Here is a 22445-nt window from a genome sequence, read left to right on the forward strand (position 1 = left end):
CCAACAAAGGGGTCACAAAACCGAAGATTGCATAGGACTATGACATGAAGTAGTATGAATGCTAAACCAAGGTCACCTGAAGGAGCTGCTGAGCGATCGAGGACGGACTAACTTCGCTCGCGGACGCGAACAAACCCAAGGACCTCCAAAACCGCCTTCTCTCGCTCGCACCATACAAATGATCATCGGCGGGGGCGACGGCACGACAATCAATCATGTCAAGTTCACAAACACACATAAACTCAAACGATCAATCACCCACAAACGGTATGATGACCTCGAAGATAGTATCATCTTCGATAAGTCGGATGCCAACGGTTTGTCTTTCCCTCACTATGATGCTCTTGTTATCACTTTACATATCACAAATATTGATGTAAAAAGAATAATGGTAGATGACGGGAGTGGCGCGTGTATTATCCATCCTCGAGTCCTTATGCAGATGAGACTCGAAAATAAAATAATACCGCATTGTATAACGATGACATGTTTTAATAATGCGGTTGAACGGACTTCTGGAGAGATAATGCTACCCGTCCTAGCTGGAGGAGTCACCCTGGAAATGACATTTCACGTCATGAACCAGGAAACAACTTACAACGCCATCATAGCACGCCCGTGGATACACGCCATGCGAGCGGTCCCTTCCAGTCTCTATCAAGTGATCAAGTTTCCTACCCCATTCCTGAGGGGAGAAACGCACCGCACAAGAATACTACCGCATCGCCCAAGATTGCGCACACGCCCAACAACTCAAAGGAGCAAATGCGGAAGCATAGCAATTATTGATGTCGGGAGCCAGACTTAACGTGCGAACAGACGTTATCGAGGACCCCAACATCGTGAAGGCATCCGAATCAACAATAGAAAATCTTGATCTCATCCTGCTATATGGCAATGACAGCACAAAAAAGGCTTATATTGGGCACAACCTCTCAGAACCAGGAAAATTTCATAAGTTTTTGACTGAACATGCCGATCTGTTTGCCTTCTCCCATGCATATATGCCAAGCATTCCAAAAGATATCGCCACCCATAAGTTACATGTCGACCCCCTATACCCGCCGGTGCGGCAAATGAGAAGGAAGTTTAACGCCACAATCAACGAGGCTGTCAGCGAAGAGGTCGATAAGCTACTCGCAAATGGTTCCGTCCGGGAATCAAAATATCCTCAATGGGTCGCTAATGTGGTCATGGTGAAAAAGAAAAATGGAAAATGGCAGATGTGTGCAGATTTCACGGACCTAAACAAGGCATGTCCGAAAGATTCTTTTCCACTGCCACACATCGACCAGCTCATCGACGCAACAGCAGGACACGAGTTGCTAAGCTTCTTAGATGCCTATTCGGGTTACAACCAGATCCTCATGGAAGAAGAAGATCAGGAGAAAACGACTTTCATCACTCACCAGGGAATGTACTGCTATAACATGATATCGTTCGGACTAAAGAATGCAGGGGCGACAGATCAGAGATTGGTCACCAAGATGTTCAAAAACCAACTTGGTGAAACAATAAAATTCTATATCGACGATATGCTGGTTAAGTCGAAGTGGAAAAAAGATCATATCGGTCATCTGAAGGAAGCCTTCGACATATTGAGGCGGTACGACATGAAACTAAACCCCAAAAAATGCGCCTTTGGCATAAGCTAGGGAAAGTTCCTTGGTTTCCTAATGTCACAAAGAGGCATCGAGGTCAACTCGGAACAAATTAAGGCCATCAACGTAAAACGAGTTTGACTTCACTCGAACTACGACGGGATCTTACTTCGGCGCCAGCTCGAAAGTAACATCCCAATGGCTAAGGCCATCGACGCAAAATGAGTTCGACTTCACTCGAACTACGACGGGATCTTACTTCGGTGCCAGCTCGAAAGTAACATCCTAATGGCTAAGGCCATCAACGTAAAACAAGTTTGACTTCACTCGAACTACGACGGGATCTTTCTTCGGCGCCAGCTCGAAAGTAACATCCCAATGGCTAAGGATATCAACGCAAAATGAGTTCGACTTTACTCGAACTATGACGGGATCTTACTTCGGCGCCAACTCGAAAGTAACATCCTAATGGCTAAGGCCATCGACGCAAAATGAGTTTGACTTCACTCGAACTACGACGGGATCTTACTTCGGTGCCAGCTCGAAAGTAACATCCCAATGTCTAAGGCCTTTGACGTAAAACGAGTTCGACTTCACTCGAACTACGACGAGATCTTACTTCGACACCAACTCGAAAGTAACATCCCAATGGATAAGGCCATCGACGTAAAATGAGTTCGACTTCACTCGAACTATGACGGGATCTTACTTTGGTGCCAACTCAAAAGTAACATCTGAATGGCTAAATCCATCGACACAAAATGATTTTGGCTTCACTTGAACTACGACGAGATCTTACTTCAGCGCCAGCTCGAAAGTAACATCCCAATGGCTAAGGCCATCGACGTAAAACGAGTTTGACTTCACTCGAACTACGACGGGATCTTACTTCGGCGCCAGCTCGAAAGTAACATCCCAATGGCTAAGGCCATCGACGTAAAACGAGTTCGACTTCACTCGAACTACGACGAGATCTTACTTCGGCGCTAGCTCGAAAGTAACATCCCAATGGCTAAGGCCATCGATGTAAAACGAGTTCGACTTCACTCGAACTGCGACGGGATCTTACTTAGGCGCCAACTCAAAAGCAATACCCCTACCGGCTAAGGCCGTTGCCAACGAAAAGAGTTCAACTGAACTCAATACCGTAAGTTTAGCATTTCAACAAAACATCGAAGCGACGTAACTACAACAGAATTCGTCAAAAAAAAAAGCAATCAAAGGAAGAAAATGACTCAGAGATGTACGACCAAAACGACCTCCATCCATAACAAATATGTTACAAATATTTGTCTTTACAAAGGGCTCAAAGACGCCCTTACAAAAATCGCAAAGCGAAAAGTAAGTACAAAACAAATACTATACATCATTCCCGGTGGCATACACGTCTTCGTAAAAAGAGTCAGAGACGAGTTTGTCGCATCATCAGAATTGATATCGTCTCCATCAGGCGTAAGCGGATCATACCCGCATGCCTCATGAGCTGCAAGAGCCTTGGCATGTACATCCCAAAGCTCCGCTTTAGACGCCCTCCCATCTACATGAAGAGCCATGTACACATCAAGCTGAGCCTCGGTATGAACCCACAACTCACATAGACGTCGAGGCACGACGGGATCAGCTGGAGCATAAGATGTAGAAGGCTGCGATTGTCGTTGTACGTCCTCCGCTTTCAAAGAATCTATCTGCTTGCTCAATGCGGACAATTCCGCCTCCAACCCTTGAACACACCCCTCAAGCCCCTCTATCTTAAATGCGGACAACTCCTTCTCCTTGGTCTGCTCCTACCTATAAACACAGAGGTCATTTTCCAAAACTGCCGCCTCAGAGACAACAGTCGCCAATTTATCGGCACTCATGCCTAGCTCACCTTTAAGCTCATTAAGCTTTGCCGTCTTCGTATCCAATTCGACAGTTAAATTGGCCACCCTCGCTTGGAGGTCGACATTCTCGGCCATTACCCCTACTTATCTCAAGCTTGTCTTCCTTCATTTTAAGGGATGCCTTGAGCTCACTGTTGAGGGAGATGGCCTTCATAAGGTCCTCATCTTGTTCCCTTAACTCCTCGACCTTACGCGCCAATTGATCCTCCCTCTGCTTGATCCCTTCACGGAACAGCTGGAAGTCAGGATCCTGAGTGTAGATGTCGTCCATCGTATGATGCTTGGTGCGATATTATTGATATTTAGAAGACATCTTTCCATAAATGGTCGTCCTCTTCCTTTCCCGGCGCTCGCGCTCGATCTCCATGATAAAGGTCTGGCACAAAAGGTAATGTTAAAACAAAAGGATAGGCCAAAAAACAATAATACAAACCCGACGACGAAATGAAAAGGAAGATATCTACCCGCAAGGCCATGCCAGAGACCCTCCAAGACAACTCCATATCGCTCATCGCTCTAAGCGCCTTGTTCTCAGGGGCATCACACAAAGGAGCTAAAGCAGACGCCACCTGATCGCAGTCCGACAACAAGTTGTAGTCCCCAGGGACAACTATATGTCGATCAGAACCCTCCACCCTGACCTCTACGTGAGTGTGATGCTCCAAAAACTCACGAACATCCCCCGTGTCGACATCCGAGCCCGAGTCTTTGCCCTCGACTCGTAGGCCCCCTTTGACGTTAGACGATGCACTACTCCCAGCAGAGCGCACAGAACCACCACCTTGGTAAACCCCTTCTATTTGGGGAGACCTCCCCGCCAAGATGGCATCGGCCATAAACGTGGGCACCGGTGCCGTCTGCGATGCATTCGTCCTACCCTTACCAGTATCAATGGCCATGCCCTTCCCAAGCTCCACCCTCCTCCTTTTACTCAATAACGATTCGTCTTCATTAGAGGACTCATCCACCAGGTGATGGATCGGTAAGGAAAAGGTCCCTTCCCTCATGACCATATCGCGAGAAGGATCTCCCATCTGTATCGGTTGAGTATGACCCTCTCGGACGGACTCACTCAAAGTAAATTGCTTTCCTACAGCAGTGATGATCTGTCAAAATATAAGGACTAGGGCCCTCCGCCTAGAAGCTCTGCGACCTGTCACCATAAAGAGTCGTATCAATAGACAATGGTATATACTCGAAGAGTGATATAGAGGAAGACACTTACCAGATGAAACTTTTGGCCCAAAGCATTTCACGAAAGCGGGCCAGTCTTGAGTCTCCACTGCATGGGGTAGCAGACGAGCTACCCAATCCCTTATACCTGCAATGGGGTGGGGTGGACGCCCCATAGTTGCAAACGAGAAGCAAATAAACACTAAGGTAGATAAAGAAGAAAAGAAAGAGTAAAACAAGTAGCGACACTTACGATTCTCGTTCCACCGCTCTGGAAACCTAGCGGGGTCAGACACGATGTGTTCGGTTCTGACGAAGAAGTACTTATGCCAAAATTTGCGACTCGCTTGGTCGTTGGTTCCAACCACCAGCCCTTTTTCCCATGGTGCCTCAAATGTACCATAGTACCCCTATGAATGCTGGGTGAAAACAAGTGTAGAAGGTGGTGAATGGTAACCTCGCACCCCGCCAACTCCGCATATTTTGTCAACATCAGGAGTATTTTGAGCGTGTACTGGGAAAGTTGCGCTGGGCAAACCTGATAGAATTGACAGAATTCTTCCGCTAATGGGAGAAGGGGGAAGGAATGACCGATCACAAAGGGGTACTCATAAAAAGCACAGTACCTAGGCTTATGGATTTCCACGAAGTCCCTTCCCGCTGGAACCATATCAACATGAGCGGGAATGTTATATTTTATACGGAGAGCATCGATATGGACTTGCTCGGTTTCAGAAAGTACAGGGGTAGGAGTAGGAGGAGGATCCTTAAGGAAGTCGCTTCGAGGCATATGGTGTCTCGGTAGTAATTCCTCCACGATGGGAAAGTTGTCCCCCTCCTCCACCGTCATGTCCTCACCGCCAGAGGGGAGCGCCATGGACAACGTGGTGGCTTCAGAAACTCCCTCACGAGATTGATGGGTTCTAGGCATCTCTACGGCGGAAAACCAAAAATATGTTGAAATAATAGAAAAAGCTAAGAATGAAGAATGGAAGAAGAGGGAGCAGAGAAATCGTTGGAGCAAACAAGGGAGAGATGAAAAAGAATAACCAGAGACGAAATGGCCAAGAGTTTTCGAAAAAACAAACCCTCCACCTATTTATAGGATTGGGTGGCACTAGAATCGAAGCGGAAGGCTGCAAAATGGCACATAATTCGAAGCGACAAGCCCTCAGCCCCTGTCTCGAAAATACGCATAATGATGACGCACGTGGAAATGACGTCATTTCCCGATAAGATACACCACCCAAGGTCTTCTTGAGCACGCAAACCCCCCATTGTTGGCCAATCCATGGCGCTTGGTGAAACCAAATCTCTCCACAAGAGTGGGCGGTGTCCGCTTATCAAGGACACACCAATTTGTAACCTCGACAAGCGGAGGGACTAACTGTATGTGTCCAAATTTGGACGACCACATCTACTGACAAATACGGCAAAAGATGAGGTCTTCATAGCACGACGTCCTATGGAGGACGACGACCGACAACAGACAAAGGGCGTATGACTTTTGCAGAAGTGTATGCCTAATAGGGGGCATTAGGAATATACTTTCGAATATTCCCTAAGATATGTCTTTTATGGCTTAGAAGAGGGTTGTCCCTTATATATAATGAAGAAAAAACCTTGTAAGGGGGGCTTCTTCGTGAAGAACACTGATTATAATATCTTTCAATATTGAAGGTTAGCATTTTGAACGTTCAATCACTCATTTTCACAAGATCAAGATATTGTCCATCATGTTCATCCTTTATATCTTTTATTCTATAGTTTAGTATACTTAGCTGAGATTTACCTCTTCATTTTCTTTAATTGATTTATTCAAAAAAGTTCCAATATTTTTTGGGTCAAACACCTACTATATTTATAGCCCATTTGGCCAAGTTTCTTTTTGGCCAAAAGTGCTTTTTTTTTTTGCCAAAAGTACTTTTGGCCAAAAATTGAGGTGTTTGGCCAAACTTTTGGAAGAAAAAAAAATGTTTTTGAGAAGAAGTAGAAGCAGAAAAAAGTAGCTTCTCTCCAAAAGCATTTTTTTGAAAAGCACTTTTGAGAAAAATACACTTAGAAGCAGTTTTTTAAAGTTTGGCCAAACACTAATTGCTGCTCAGAAGTGCTTTTCAAACTAATTAGCCAAACACAAACTATTTTCTTACCAAAAGTACTTTTGAGAAAAGCACTTTTAAAAAAATACACTTCTCAAAATAAGCTGATTTTTGCAGCTTGATCAAACGGGTTATTAATCTGATAGGAGTAATTTAAACGGTACCATTATAAAATATTTCACTGTAAGTACATTATATTGCATTAGTCTCTAAAAACGTGCCTTACACGTGTCAATAGTTACAAAATTTATATCCAAAAAAGTAATAAATCTTGGGCTACGATAAGGGCAGTTTGAGACGTAAAATAAAGAATTATTGATTCGTAAAAAGCTCAAATCTTTAGATGCAAATAAGTTATAGTTTCAATGAGGATATCCGTAGAAAATTTCCTTTGCATTTTGGTGTTGAAATTTCATCACTTCGCTCAAGAAACGCTAATGAATCTTGAAATCTGATTTCGTTGGTGAAGTAGCACAATTATTATTATATCCCCAAGAAATTCGTAGGAAGCGGATCTAAGTTCTAACTGTAAGGAAAGATATGCTACTTTTTGTGCCAAACTCTACCTCACTTTTACAAATATGACAATCATACGCTATGGTACACATTAGAAATGCTTCTGTTTTTTCATTGTAACAACAACAAATTCAGTATAGTCCTATAAAAGGGATCTGGGAAGGATAGAACGTAAGCAGATGTTATCCCTGCCTTTAAACTACTTTTCATTAAATTAACATAAAAGTATACTTGGGAAGATGTAAACTAAACAATGCCAAATATTTTCTTTAATTATGTTTGATCAAATGGTGTTAAAACTTTTTGTTAAACTAATTAAATAAATGATAATAAGTAAATTTTAGTTAAATATAATAAATTCTACGTCCAAGATTGATGATAATAATAATATAAAAATCCCATACAAAGCTATTAAATATCAATGGAGTGTTTAATGATATTGTTATGAATGGATGAGGGGATAAGGACGAGCAATAAATATAGTGAATGACAATAAATATAAATAAAGAGAATGATTCTCCCAAATATTTAATGAGTTAGATGATTCTCTCTAACAATGATGTAAGACAATCAAACGTAGGAATATATGAAATTTTCTCGGATCTGATGTGAGAAAGTTCTGGACAAACAACAAATCGAATCTATTATAAAGATAATGTTTTTAGTTACTTTGAGAGTGAACCTTTCTAAGGAGAGCTTATCATATAAAATATTACATAGCTCTTTCTTTCTCTCTTTCTTCCTACTTATATGAGACATATCCCTTACCTACTTAAAATATCTTATTACTAAACTAGTCGTTTTGATCGATCTAAATGCTCGACCTCAACCTTAAGTCCTTAACTGCTCGGCTCGCCAGTGTTGTTTTTTAAACATGACCTTGGCCTAATTAATTCTTGATTGGCCTCTTTCAGTGCGAGGTCACCTTGACCAGATATTGACCCATACAAATTATTCACAACCCTTTATTTCTTACAGCTTTTTATATATCTTGTTTGGTGTATCATTGAATTAATATAAGAAAAGAGATTATTTTTGTGGATAAGAGAGAGAGGGTCAAAGCATTAAATAATAGTATTGCACATTTTTTTATAATAAAACTGACAAAAAGCATTAAATAAAGTGACAAGCTTTTGCTTCTTCTTCACTTCTGTCCTCTGTTCTTTCTCATATCTAATTTCTGCATTTTTTCTGTATCTTTTCCTTCTTAGAGTCACCAACTCTTATTCATCAGCTCATAAGGTTAGATTTCTAATTTTTCTAACTACTTCTTTTTGTTCTTTTAATTTGTCTATATAGGGTTTCGCCTCTTTGTTTCTGTTATGGTTTTTTGTTATCATCTTTATGGTTCTGTATTAATGGTAATGCTTTGCTTTTTGATTAGATTCCCCCCCCCCCCCTCAAAGGGTCATTCCTTTGCATCTTTCAAGTTTCAATTGTTAGAATCATTTGCAAGTTGTGTTAAGAAACACTTGTTCCATTTCCAAGCTTTTTGTTTACTTTTCATGGTTCTTAAATTATGTTATTACCTGCAAAATTGATGTTTGTGCTAAGTTGAGATGTAGAGGTTGAAATCTACTTTGGCCATATCTTTTAGTGATGGTCCCCAAGGCGGAGCTAGGATTTAAAGTTTGTGGGTTATGAATTTGACACCAAACCCATAACATGTTTTAGTTACTGAGTTCGCAATTATATATTAATATAAACTTAATACATTTTCAAATATAAATACAGGGTCTATGCAAAAGCTAATGGGTTCGGCCGAACCCTTAAATTATACCCTACCTCCGCCCCTGATTGTCCCTGGTGGCTAGGGATGCAGCCAGGGCCGGAAGGGGTTCATTAAATGATAATGTGTATATAAGGTTAAACTTTTGTCTCAGAAGAAGTATTATATCTTGAATTCCTCTAACACAACCCAACAACTTAGCTCACTGGTCAAGGGGTTCAAAAGCTCATTGTGGTCGCACGTTTGATTCCCCCACTTTGCAATACTTTTTCTTTCTACCGCTTTGGTCATTCGGTTCAGTTATGGGATATCCCATGGGAGTTTTTGTCCCACCTCCTACATTGAGTGTAGCTAATACCACCATTTTGGTATAAAATTTACAGTTTTACACTGGTATTAGCTAATACTCACAACCAAACATGGAATACCTATTACCCCAATATTCGTACCGGGATTAATATTCTTATCCCTGTATGAAGACCAATAAACTAAAGGTGTTTTAGTACTAAAAATTGATGTTCCCAATATAGAAAATGGCCATAAGCTTTACCAGTGTTGTCAAAGGCGCGCTTAAGCCCTAAAGCGAAGCTCAAAACATGTTGAGCGCTTCGCCTCGCTTTATGGGCGCTTTAGTATCGCATCAAGGCTTTAAGGCATACTTTTCCCTACCAATGAGTGTAATCCTGAAAAGGCGACATTAAACAATTGATATTTTACTTTTTCGTAATTTTTTTTAAATTTCTTTGCCCATATATTTGTTATTCATGCTTATAATTATTAGTCTTGGACTACATATACATATTATTACTTTTTCTCCAGTTGCGCTTTTTTCATTAAAACCCACACTTTATTTGCACATTGCGCTTAAAGCTTCAATGGACCTTAGAGCTTTTTTGCGTTTTTCGCCTTCGATAACACTAGACTTTACTACTTGAAATTCTTCTTCCTAACACTTTTCACTATTAAAATAATTACTTATGTAATAAAAATACTTATTATGTAATTGAAATACTTATTATGGGTGTGTGTGTATTTATGTTTCTCAGTAATACAAACATTCTCTAGAGCAAGTATATTGTTTTTATACTTTTAATTAGGATTTTTTTTTACTTATAAGTTATTTTTGCGATCATCTTCAGTTCATTTTTTGTTTCTTATAGTATGATTATTTTTGCCTTTTCTTCTTTTAAATGCCTTTTACACAAGTGTTTTAATTTTTTTCTTTTGGGAAAAAAAAAGATTACTTCAAAATAACATTCACTGTATTAGTTTTGATCTAACATATTTAGTTTGATTTTTAACAATACTTTAGTTTACATTCAACTTTTTTTGATGAACCCGTTTGACGTTACATTTGGATTAATTTTTTTTCGATGAACCTCTTTGAAGAAACTTTTTACTATTCACTTTTACCCCTTGCTCAAAATTCTGGATCCGCCACTGCTGGTTGCTGTATATATTGGGACAGATATAAAAGCTCAAGTTGACTTGCATGTAACATAGTCAAGAATTACATTAGAGAGATGACAAATCAAGAATTACATTAGAGAGATGAGAAACCCTTGGTTTTTCTTCTAATTTTTCATGTGGGGTGTTGCAGCTGCAACTTGCACTTCTATTTCTTTTCTTTTTTTTCCGTTACGAGGTTTCATTTTTCTTGATCTAGTCTTTCTTCTTCTCCAAGCAGGGAAATACTACCAAATTGTAGCCATTTTTGAATTCTTTTGTGTCCATTTTTCTACTTGTTTTTGTCTTTTCAGTTTTCCTAAGTTTGATTATAATTTGATCACATGATAATAGTGCTTCTTGCTTTTTTTTATAATTGCACTTTATGTTTTATTATTGCCTGTTTTCGTGATTCTCTCTCAACATGTTTGTATGTTGTGTCATTTTGTTTCTTATATACCATATATTTGCTTATATTTCTAGAAGATAAATTGGGGAGCAAACGACCACCAGTATGGATGGTAGCCGTCCTTTACCAGAAGATCTATTAGTGGAAATTCTATTGAGGTTGCCTGTGGAGTCACTCTTGCGTTTCAAATGTGTGTCCAAGCATTGGTATGCTCTCATCAAAAGTCCAAGTTTCATAGAAAAACATTTTCATTACAAGAACAATCGTGCCCGTCTCCTCATTTGTAACTTAACAATATCAAATTTATCAAAATCCGTTGCTTTTTGCTTGCTCCCTGGTAAAATAGTTCCAGGTGTGACCCCTGAACAAAAAACTCTCTATCAGTTTCAGAGGACTGATTTCATGTCCATTACTGGCCCGGTTGATGGCTTATTCTTGGTGCAAAAACCGTTTTATGACGACGATGTTTGCTTGGCTTTGTGGAATCCTTCCACCAGAGAGTTCTGGCCTCTGCCTCCTGTGTCTTTTGAGCTTCAGTCAGAGGATTATGATGAACAATTTGCACTGGGATATGACCCGTCGACTCGAGATTATAAGGTTGTATGTATTCGAAGATTTTGGGATAACTTTGGACAAGGTGCTTTCACTCGAGTCTTTGTCAGTGTCTATTCGTTACGCAACAACTCATGGAAGAACCTGAGATCTGAATTCCCTTCCTGTTGTCACTTAAATGAAACCATTGGTGCCACTTATCTCAACGGGGTATATTATTGGCTCTCAGGAGGCCTAGACAAAATCTGCAGGATACGCTCATTTGACATGGCCAGTGAACAGTTTGGGGAGATGCACGCACTAGATATTCCAAAAGCACGGTGGGGAGCACTTATGTTGCGTGGTGACTCGCTTGCTCTCTTAGTTTGTGACCAGCCTGGTAAGGCTATGACATCCATATATGAAGTGTGGGTAATGAAACAAGAGGGTAGTTGGACCAAAGTTCTTACTGTTCAACCTCTTATAGATGCTCATTGGCCTCGCGGCATCTGGGAGGATGATAAGATGATTTTCAAAATCACTGAAACTTCACAGCTGGTGCTATATGATCCTACAACAAGAGAAGTTACAGAGCTTGGATTTCAGCTGGACCGAACCTGGGGTCAATGTTGGGTTTTCAATTACAAGGAGAGCCTAGTTCCAATAACGAGAGGAAACGATAACCTCGGCCAGGACAATGCAGTCAAGAAAATCGACCACTTCTTCAATATAGATTACGAAGAAGATCCGGGCCTGTTGGTTGTTATATAAAATCTAACACTGCATTTTATCTTAGTTTGGAACAGAATGTCCATAGGAAATAGAACTAATCTAGTTTTGCCCGAGCTGTATTTCCCATATTAGTAATATGTCTGTAAAGCCCTGCAAGTGTGGTGCTAAGTGAAGAGTAGCAACATTTTGTAGATGAAGAATTGACAGAAAAACTATACCCATGGGTTGGTCTTGGTGCTGTAATGGCTTGAAGGTTAAATTGACAAGGGTGTATTATGTGATGATATATGCATTTATAGTATGGGGTTAGTCCAGTTGATGTTAGTTTTGATTGGTCCTTGGCTAATGTCGCTCCTATGTTACTTGAACTCTCATTTTTGGAATTCAACCCATCACTTGTTCAATGATATTTAAAACGTGCTCGAGGTTGGGGTATTTCATCCACACATGTCCCCTCACTCCCGTGGTGCCCTATTTTAGAATTCTTATTCTTTTGCATAGTCGGGAGTACATTGATGTATTCTTTTTGTACTCATAAAGGCTCTTGATTATTCCTAATGGGTTATACACAAGGTTTCATGTCCCTGTCCGCGACCTATATAACTATGTTGATGCCTGAGGACCTTTATATAAATAATTTCTTGCTCGCGTTATCGATTGTGTATTCCGTTGCATGATGCTATGGGCCGCGCGGTGTCGGCTAATTCTTCAAAACAGTTGAGTTGATCATCATTTGGTCGTGACTCTTTTTTCTAGCAGTAGTGGACTTATGTTTTTACTTGGTCTTTCTTGTTAGTTTTACAGCATGATCACTTAGTAGTGGACCATGTTTCTCACTTTTCCTCATGTTCTTGGTGGTTCTTGATAAAAGAAACTAAGGGAAATAATACGGGAAGATGACAGGAAAATAAAAAAAAATATACTGGAATAGATGTAAAAGGAGCAGAAGCTTAAAATTTTATATTATTTCACTGCATTTAGACTACAATTTATAAGATAAATGCTAACTTAAAAGACCTAAAAATCAGCACAAAATCTGCTGAAAATAACAAACTCCTAGAGACTAGTTCAAAATTATTTCAAATTCAAAATAAATTACTGCAATAAACAACTCTTAAGCTGAAAAAGTAAAATAATTTTACTATTTTCAGCTTCTAAAACATATTTCTAACATTCCTCCTTGTTTTTGAAGCTGCAAATTCTGAATTTATGCCTTGTAAACCTTTAATCGGAAGCGACTTTGTACGTAAATCTGCCAACTGATCTTTGGACTTGCACTAAATTGAGTTCACTTTTCTATTTTGCTGCATCTTATGATTTTCAATGAAATAAGTTGGCTCTTTTTTCGGCTTCATTTGCATCTTGCCTTGAGGCTGGTCAACTTTCTTCCAGATTTCATTTTGCCTTGAGGCTTGTCAAGTTTCTTCCAAATTTTATTTGTCTGAAATATTGACAACTTCTTCTTTGCCTCATTTTCACATATGTGCTCATTTGGAGAATTATCTGCACTTTGTAGATTCTTTTGGCTCCATTTTTCATCTTTTGTTGGATTAAATAAGAAGTTTTTACCTCACATTTTAACCCTTAAAATCTCAATTCCAGTTGCATCATAAATGAAACAATGTTTATCTTCAAAGAATACTTTAAATATTTTTTCCATGTCCAACACTCAATAAATTTTGATAAATATGAGGAACATAAAGAACATTTGAAATTTTTTTAGTACCTGACTTTGTTGGGATTGCAACAGTTCTTTTTCCCTTAACAAGAATATAATCACCATTCCCAATTCTGACTTTCTTATTTTCCATAGACTTGAATTCTTTGAAAAGATTTCTGTCATATGTCATGTGGTTTGTACAACCACTATCAGTCATCCAAAAATCAAATTTCTTGGTTGAAAGAAGAGTTGCCACAAACAAGTGATCTTCTTCCTCTTCATTGGCGACTTGGGCATCTGCTTTATGCTTTTGAGATTTGCCTTTGCAAATTAAAGCTTCATGACCAAGTTGGTTGCAAATTTTGCACTTTGCATCTAGCCTCTTCCAACATTTGAATAGTGGATGACCTTTTTTGCCACAGTGCTGACAAGGTGGGAAATTTTTCTTTGCATTATTACCTGATCACGCCTAACTATGTCTTATAAAAAGGACTAAGCGGTCATTACAAATATAATCCGGTTTACAAGTTCGGAGTCGAATCCCACAGAGAACTAAGGTCTAGCTACAACTGTTCACTATCACCAAGAAGACAAGTTTGAACAGTTACTAACTTATAGATATTAAGATTCTTGTGTTTAACTAATTAACTAACAAATTAAAATAGTAAATTAACAACTACAGATACTAAGGGTTAGAGACAAGATTAAGGAGGTCTAGAGTTATGATTTTCCCAATTGTCGGAATCCCTTCCGCTATGTCTTCTATAATTTCGCCTAAGTATTCTCTATCGATCATGAGCGCGTGTTGTTCTCTCCCGAGTAATTACGACAATTTACTAGACATACTCTCCCGAGTTATGCTAGCTGGCTATAATTACAGCTCACTTAGATCGCATCCAAGGTTTCGTTATCCCTAATCCTACCTTTAAACCCTTGGTTATTGATTCCTCACATACGTCGGGAGTGATGTTGTTCAACAACTACCTAAATATGCACTCTCTCCTGAGTAATACATACTAAATAGGCACAACTAATTGAGGTCCCTTCAACCAATCACAAGAATAATATAGTTGAACAAATAGAGAAAATACTACGGCTCATATATTGTGGAACCCAAATAGAGTTCTGAGCAAAACGTTATGTGTATTTTACTAGACAGTGCGCAATATGCCTACTCGATTCTTCGTTTTGTTGCTCAATCATCTATTGATCCCCGAATACGATCCCGGCTTAATTACTTGGGCTTTTACTCAAACTTCAAAGCTCCAAATCACTTGAATTCATTCCATAACATCCATATAGCTCGGAATCACTCCTACAAGGTATAAAACACAAAATTAGTGCAAGATACTAGCGATTAAAGCTCAAACTCAATTAAAATGCAGTAAATTTGAGTGTAATAAGAGACTAAAATACGTAATTATAGCCTATGATCAACACCCCAAACTTAAACCATTGCTCGTCCTCGAGCAATCAAACTACACTTTTTTATAGACACGACCTTTTTAAACAATTCTCCTAACTCATCACACCAAGAGTATTTAAAATAGACTAAGCACAAAAGCATAACATATTCACCTCAAGATTTGACTCACAAGTACCATGCATTATTTACAATTCACCCACTTACTCTAACATAGAGGTCACTGACATTACATTTCCTTCATGAATCAAGTGCTCTTATACAACAAAATAGAGTAGTTCCACACAATAAAATTTAAGAACACTTAGGAACTCAAGATAGAAAGAATTCACTCACTCTCAGAAATAACATTCATATGCCACAAAAGATGCACCATAAGCTTGCCCGTAGTGTACTACTCCACTAATCGAGCTCATTCAATCTAGGATCAATTAGGACTTTATTTGGTTGTAATGTAGGCTATGGGACAGGTAGGATACATTTAGATATAAGAGTGACTACACCTCCCTAAGCACTTTAATACATATACTTTAACATTCAAACCTAATACTTATGTCAAATCAAAACTCCACCTTCACATCAACGTATATTACCCCATTCTTCTTTAAGCACACTTACATCAAGAGCCACCACTTATCAAGGATTTTTTTTTTTTACAACAATCCAACTATTTTTTTTTCAATTCAAGTGGCTCTTACTTTTTCAAAATAGTGCACCTTTCTCCTTATTTAATTAGTTCCACTCAAAAGCCAAACCAACCACCCCACACTTTAACTTTTACAAAGTTCGTAAACAATTTAAGTGCTCATGAGAGGTTACAAGGTTCAAATAGATGATTAATTCAAACTAATGGGTAAGGCTTGTAATGTGATTGCCAAAGAAACAAGATTACAGGCTCAAATGGGTTAACTACGATACATAACAATTAGGTGGGTAAAATATACATATCTGGCTCAACAAAGAAACTCCTATATCACTTCCAAGGTTAAACAAAACTACTATTTCGCTTTGCAAACACACAGGGCAAGTTCTAGGCATCAAATGCAATGCACAGAATATAACAAATCCTTACACACGCATGACACATAACTCACTCAGGATTGCACTCATCAAGACACTCTAGTCAAAGCAGTTAAGCAAATTTAAGGTACTTATACAAGAGTTAAAAATTGAGCCTAAGCGTCACAACCCAAGTACTCACTATTCTCAAGGCATAACAAAGTCGAGAGATATTGATTCAATTCAAAACACAACGACTCCTACTCCAAAAATAAAACTAACTACACCCGGTTCAAACAAAACCCATGGAAAAGAACTGCGGCACAAAGGAAAACCAAGGGAGAATTACTACACTACCTAACAAAAGAAAATCTTTTTATTTTATTTTTTTCTTTAGATTTAAATCCCTCAAGAAAATTGTCTAATAGATCCATCGTCGGGAAAAGTCCAATATTTTCTATTTTAAAAAAAATTATTCAATTAAACTAGCACAACTGAAATAACATAGAAAATCACCTAGACAATCTCCTCACCCCACACTTAAAATTATGCATTGTCCCCAATGCACACCATAATTAATAAAAGGGTAAAAGAGACTCCCTAGTAGGCCAAAAGCCGAAGCACTAATAGCTCATGAGGTACTCAGACTTCTCCCAAGCTTGGTCCTCCGTGTGGGTACCTCACACTTAGTTCCAACCATTTGGTTTATTGTTGCATTCTTCCAATACCTTTGCTTTCCATGCTCCTAGAACATAAAAAATTGACACTCCAAAAGTAATACAGTTAAAAATAAATAAATAAATAAAAGAAAGCAATAAAGCTGGGTTGCCTCCCAATAAGCGCTTGATTTAACATCGCGGCACGACGCGAATTACTTTTTGCATCCACCTCGAGCTTATGAATTGAACCCCCAATTTGGCATCAAGTTTTCGGATATGCTCCGGGGATGGAGGAACAAATCTAATTGGCCCAAGCAATCATTGTACTACACTTTTTGGCTTTTAGATGAGGTATGTAGTCCTGTCTTTCTGGCAAGAAAAATTCTAGAATGTAGGCTCCTTGTTCCTCATTCCTTGACTTCTCAATCGGCTCGGATGACTCTATTTCCATATTGTTATCCAAGCACAATGTAGAAAAATATTTGGAGTGAGGACCAATGCGCTCATACACATGAACTTCAGGACTTTCAGCATCCTCAACATCAATGATACTAGAGTCAACAAAATTTGTATCCTCAATGTCTTTGGCTGACTCTAGTCTCACTTCTTCAACATTGACATCCTCAAATTTTAGTTGGATAGGTTGTTGATGTTCTACTCTGACCTCCCCAATTAACACCTCAAATTCATGCTCTTCTTGGCTACTATCCTCAATATTGGCTTGTTGAGCATTAAAAGCTCCAACCACTTGACTTAATTGAGCCTCCAACTTGCGAATAATTGTCTTTTGCCTTTCTATCTCCAAAAGTAATACAGTTAAAAATAAATAAATAAATAAAAGAAAGCAATAAAGTTGGGTTGCCTCCCAATAAGCGCTTGATTTAACGTCGCGGCACGACGCGAATTACTTTTTGCCTCCACCTCGAGCTTATGAATTGAACCCCCAATTTGGCATCAAGTTTTCGGCTATGCTCCGGGGGTGGAGGAACAAATCTAATTGGCCCAAGCAATCATTGTACTACACTTTTTGGCTTTTAGATGAGGTATGTAGTCCTGTCTTTCTGGCAAGAAAAATTCTAGAATGTAGGCTCCTTGTTCCTCATTCCTTGACTTCTCAATCGGCTCGGATGACTCTATTTCCATATTGTCATCCAAGCACAATGTAAAAAAATATTTGGAGTGAGGACCAATGCGCTCACACACATGAACTTCAGGACTTTCAGCATCCTCAACATCAATGATACTAGAGTCAACAAAATTTGTATCCTCAATGTCTTTGGCTGACTCTAGTCTCACTTCTTCAACATTGACATCCTCAAATTTTAGTTGGATAGGTTGTTGATGTTCTACTCTGACCTCCCCAGTTAACACCTCAAATTCATGCTCTTCTTGGCTACTATCCTCAATATTGGCTTGTTGAGCATTAAAAGCTCCAACCACTTGACTCAATTGAGCCTCCAACTTGCGAATAGTTGTCTTTTGCCTTTCTATTTCCAAAAGTAATACAGTTAAAAATAAATAAATAAATAAAAGAAAGCAATAAAGTTGGGTTGCCTCCCAATAAGCGCTTGATTTAACGTCGCGGCACGACGCGAATTACTTTTTGCCTCCACCTCGAGCTTATGAATTGAACCCCCAATTTGGCATCAAGTTTTCGGCTATGCTCCGGGGGTGGTGGAACAAATCTAATTGGCCCAAGGAATCATTGTACTACACTTTTTGGCTTTTAGATGAGGTATGTAGTCCTGTCTTTCTGGCAAGAAAAATTCTAGAATGTAGGCTCCTTGTTCCTCATTCCTTGACTTCTCAATCGGCTCGGATGACTCTATTTCCATATTGTCATCCAAGCACAATGTAGAAAAATATTTGGAGTGAGGACCAATGCGCTCACACACATGAACTTCAGGACTTTCAGCATCCTCAACATCAATGATACTAGAGTCAACAAAATTTGTATCCTCAATGTCTTTGGCTGACTCTAGTCTCACTTCTTCAACATTGACATCCTCAAATTTTAGTTGGATAGGTTGTTGATGTTCTACTCTGACCTCCCCAATTAACACCTCAAATTCATGCTCTTCTTGGCTACTATCCTCAATATTGGCTTGTTGAGCATTAAAAGCTCCAACCACTTGACTCAATTGAGCCTCCAACTTGCGAATAGTTATCTTTTGCCTTTCTATCTCCAAAAGTAATACAGTTAAAAATAAATAAATAAATAAAAGAAAGCAATAAAGTTGGGTTGCCTCCCAATAAGCGCTTGATTTAACGTCGCGGCACGACGCGAATTACTTTTTGCCTCCACCTCGAGCTTATGAATTGAACCCCCAATTTGGCATCAAGTTTTCGGCTATGCTCCGGGGGTGGAGGAACAAATCTAATTGGCCCAAGCAATCATTGTACTACACTTTTTGGCTTTTAGATGAGGTATGTAGTCCTGTCTTTCTGGCAAGAAAAATTCTAGAATGTAGGCTCCTTGTTCCTCATTCCTTGACTTCTCAATCGGCTCGGATGACTCTATTTCCATATTGTCATCCAAGCACAATGTAGAAAAATATTTGGAGTGAGGACCAATGCGCTCACACACATGAACTTCAGGACTTTCAGCATCCTCAACATCAATGATACTAGAGTCAACAAAATTTGTATCCTCAATGTCTTTGGCTGACTCTAGTCTCACTTCTTCAACATTGACATCCTCAAATTTTAGTTGGATAGGTTGTTGATGTTCTACTCTGACCTCCCCAGTTAACACCTCAAATTCATGCTCTTCTTGGCTACTATCCTCAATATTGGCTTGTTGAGCATTAAAAGCTCCAATCACTTGACTCAATTGAGCCTCCAACTTGCGAATAGTTGTCTTTTGCCTTTCTATCTCCAATTGTTTTTCATTATTTTGTTTCAGAAGGTACTTTAACATATCATTGATCTCCTTTAGGTCTACATCCCCAAGTTATTTATTCTTATTAACTTCACAAGAAATGGTAGAACTATCATAGTAAGGGATTGGGGGAAGATAAGAAATATAAGCGCAACAATAAAAATGGCCATTTTTACCACCACACACATCACACACATTTCATAAATAAGATTGAGTTGGCGCACATAACTCGCTCTCAGGAACGTTTTGAAAATTTTTCCACGGGTGGTTTCCTTCACAATATGTATGGAGATCAATAGTAGAATTATCTACACCTAAATTCCCATAATTCCAAGATGTCTTGTTTCTCAAATCAACAGTTATAAGAAAAATAAAAAAGAAAAAGAAAAAACAAAATAAAAGTTCAAACTTGAACCCTAGCAATATATACAACTACAACTAGACTGTTAGTTCCCCGGCAACGGCACCAAAATTTGATCACGTCCAACTATGCCTTATAAAAAGGACCAAGTGATCGTTGCAAATATAATCCAGTTTACAAGTCTGAAGTCGAATCCCACAGAAAACTAAGGCCTAGCTACAGCTGTTCACTATCACCAAGAAGACAAGCTTGAACAGTTCCTAACTTATAGATATTAAGATTCTTGTGTTTAACTAATTAACTAACAAATTAAAATAGTAAATTAACAACTACAGATACTAAGGGTTAGAGACAAGATTAAGGAGGTCTAGAGTTATGATTTCCTCAATTGTCGGAATTCTTCCCTCTATGTCTTCTATAATTTCACCCAAGTATTCTCCGCCGATCATGAGCGCTTTGCGTATTGTAATTCTCTCCCGAGTAATTACGACAATTAACTAGACATACTCTCCCGAGTTGCGCTAGCTGGCTATAATTACAGCTTACTTAGATCGCACCCAGGGTTTCGTTATCCCTAATCCTACCTTTAAACTCTTGGTTATTGATTCCTCACATACGTCGGGAGTGATGTTGTTCAACAACTACCTAAATATGCACTCTCTCCCGAGTAATACATACTAAATAGGCACAGCTAATTGAGGATCCTTCAATCAACCACAAGAATAATATAGTTGAACAACTAGAGAAAATACTACGGCTCAATTATATAAAAACATAACAAGAATTTATTCTACAAAAGGTTCCATCAAAACCCTAGATAACAAATTAGCTATTCATAATAATATGTAAAACTACAATACTAAAAGTCATAACCAACAATGAAAAATAGGAAGAGGAAGGAAAAACTCGTAGAAAAATTCCCCGCCTTGCTCCTATTGTGTCTCTGCCTCCTTAGGTCAAATCTGTGTCTCAAATCTGTCCAACCTCAGCCTCCCTAGGTCTAAATTATGTCCAACCCCTTAAAAATAACGTTTTTCCATGTATATATACCAAGTAGGGCCGGACCCAAACAATTATATCTTCTCATACGCGAAAAAGGACAATTTTTTCAGGTCTGGATGCCGCGGCCGTGGTCCGACTGCGGTACGAATGCGGTATATGGCAGGTATACTGCCTCTACCCGCCTCAGGTCAGCGGTCGCGATTGCGATCGCATTCTTCACCATGTTACTTTTGGAATTTGGAAAAATGTAAAACATGAATGTTGTAGCCCTTTGAATTATCTTTCCAACCCTATATTGTGTAGCCCAAATGGAATTCTGAGAAAAATGTTATGTGCATTTTATTAGACAGTGCGCAATATGCCTACTCGATTCTTCGTTTTGTTGCTCTATCATCCATTGATCTCCGAATACGATCCCGGCTTAATTACTTGGGCTTTTACTCAGACTTTAAAGCTCTAAATCATTTGAATTTATTCCATAATATCTATATAGCTCGAAATCACTTCTACAAGGCATAAAACACACAATTAGTGCAAGACACTAGCGATTAAAGCTCAAACTCAATTAAAGTGCAGTAAATTTGAGTGTAATAAGAGACTAAAATACGTAATTATAGCCTATCATCATTACCCTTGGTTTAAGTTTTATGGTTGGCTGTCAATGCTCCTTCAACCATGCCATCTTGCATTATAAGCCTCCTTATCTCTTGTGCATGCAATGTATTTAACAATCTTGCCAAGGTAATCTTGAATAGATCCTTTGTGTTTTCTAAGGTAGTTATGGTTACTTCATATTTTTCAGTCACCGTAATAAGAATTTTTCAACAATTCTTGAATCTTTAAATTTAGTACCAAGCAATCTTATCTTTGTAACAATGCCAAACAACCGATCTGAGTATTCTTTGACAGTCTCAGATTCCTTCATTTTTTGCAACTCGAATTCTCTTATTAAATTCAACACCTTCATGCTTCGAATTCTTTCATCTCTTGTATATTCTCCCTTCAGATAATCCCAGATTTCTTTTGCTGATTTGAGAGCCATAACTCTCGTGAAAATTGTTGCAGACACACCAGCAAACAAAGTTGCCTTCGCCTTTGATTTCTTGGTTTTTCTTGGTTTTCTTTTCCTTGTGACTCTCTGGGCCATTGTGGGATTGCTAGGCAGCGGAAGAACATCATAATCCTCTTCGACGACCTCCCTAAGATGTAAAGCCTCCAAGTAAGTCTTCATTCTCATTGCCCAAAGTTGGTAATTTTCACCATCAAAGATTGGAGGAGTCAATTGAGAAAACTCGTTTCAGTCTCCATCTCACTCAAGAATTTTTTTTACTCAGGTCCCTT

General features: G+C 38.9%; 2 protein-coding genes across 3 annotated transcripts; one reads left to right on the top strand and one right to left on the bottom strand.

Moving 5' to 3' along the window:
• Positions 1–8363: 8363 nt before the first annotated feature.
• LOC104236631 (F-box only protein 8-like) lies at positions 8364–12443 on the top strand. Of its 2 annotated transcripts, none has more exons than XM_009790601.2 (2): positions 8364–8514; positions 10934–12443. In XM_009790601.2, exon 2 carries the CDS (start codon positions 10962–10964, stop codon positions 12156–12158), a length of 1197 nt encoding a protein of 398 aa, XP_009788903.1. In that variant the 5' UTR covers positions 8364–8514; positions 10934–10961; the 3' UTR covers positions 12159–12443. The 2 variants fall into 2 exon arrangements, with proteins under 2 accessions (XP_009788903.1, XP_009788902.1); XM_009790600.2 differs by having other exon boundaries at positions 8365–8514; positions 10931–12443.
• Positions 12444–17161: 4718 nt separating this feature from the next.
• LOC138889861 (uncharacterized) lies at positions 17162–22335 on the bottom strand. The gene is made up of 5 exons (XM_070173199.1): positions 21957–22335; positions 19264–19800; positions 18572–19039; positions 17880–18347; positions 17162–17655 (listed from the first exon to the last, which is right to left on the bottom strand). Exons 1-5 carry the CDS (start codon positions 22333–22335, stop codon positions 17162–17164), a joined length of 2346 nt encoding a protein of 781 aa, XP_070029300.1.
• Between the last annotated feature and the right edge of the window lie 110 nt (positions 22336–22445).

Source organism: Nicotiana sylvestris, chromosome 4 (assembly GCF_000393655.2).
Source record: "Nicotiana sylvestris chromosome 4, ASM39365v2, whole genome shotgun sequence".
NCBI lineage: Eukaryota > Viridiplantae > Streptophyta > Magnoliopsida > Solanales > Solanaceae > Nicotiana > Nicotiana sylvestris.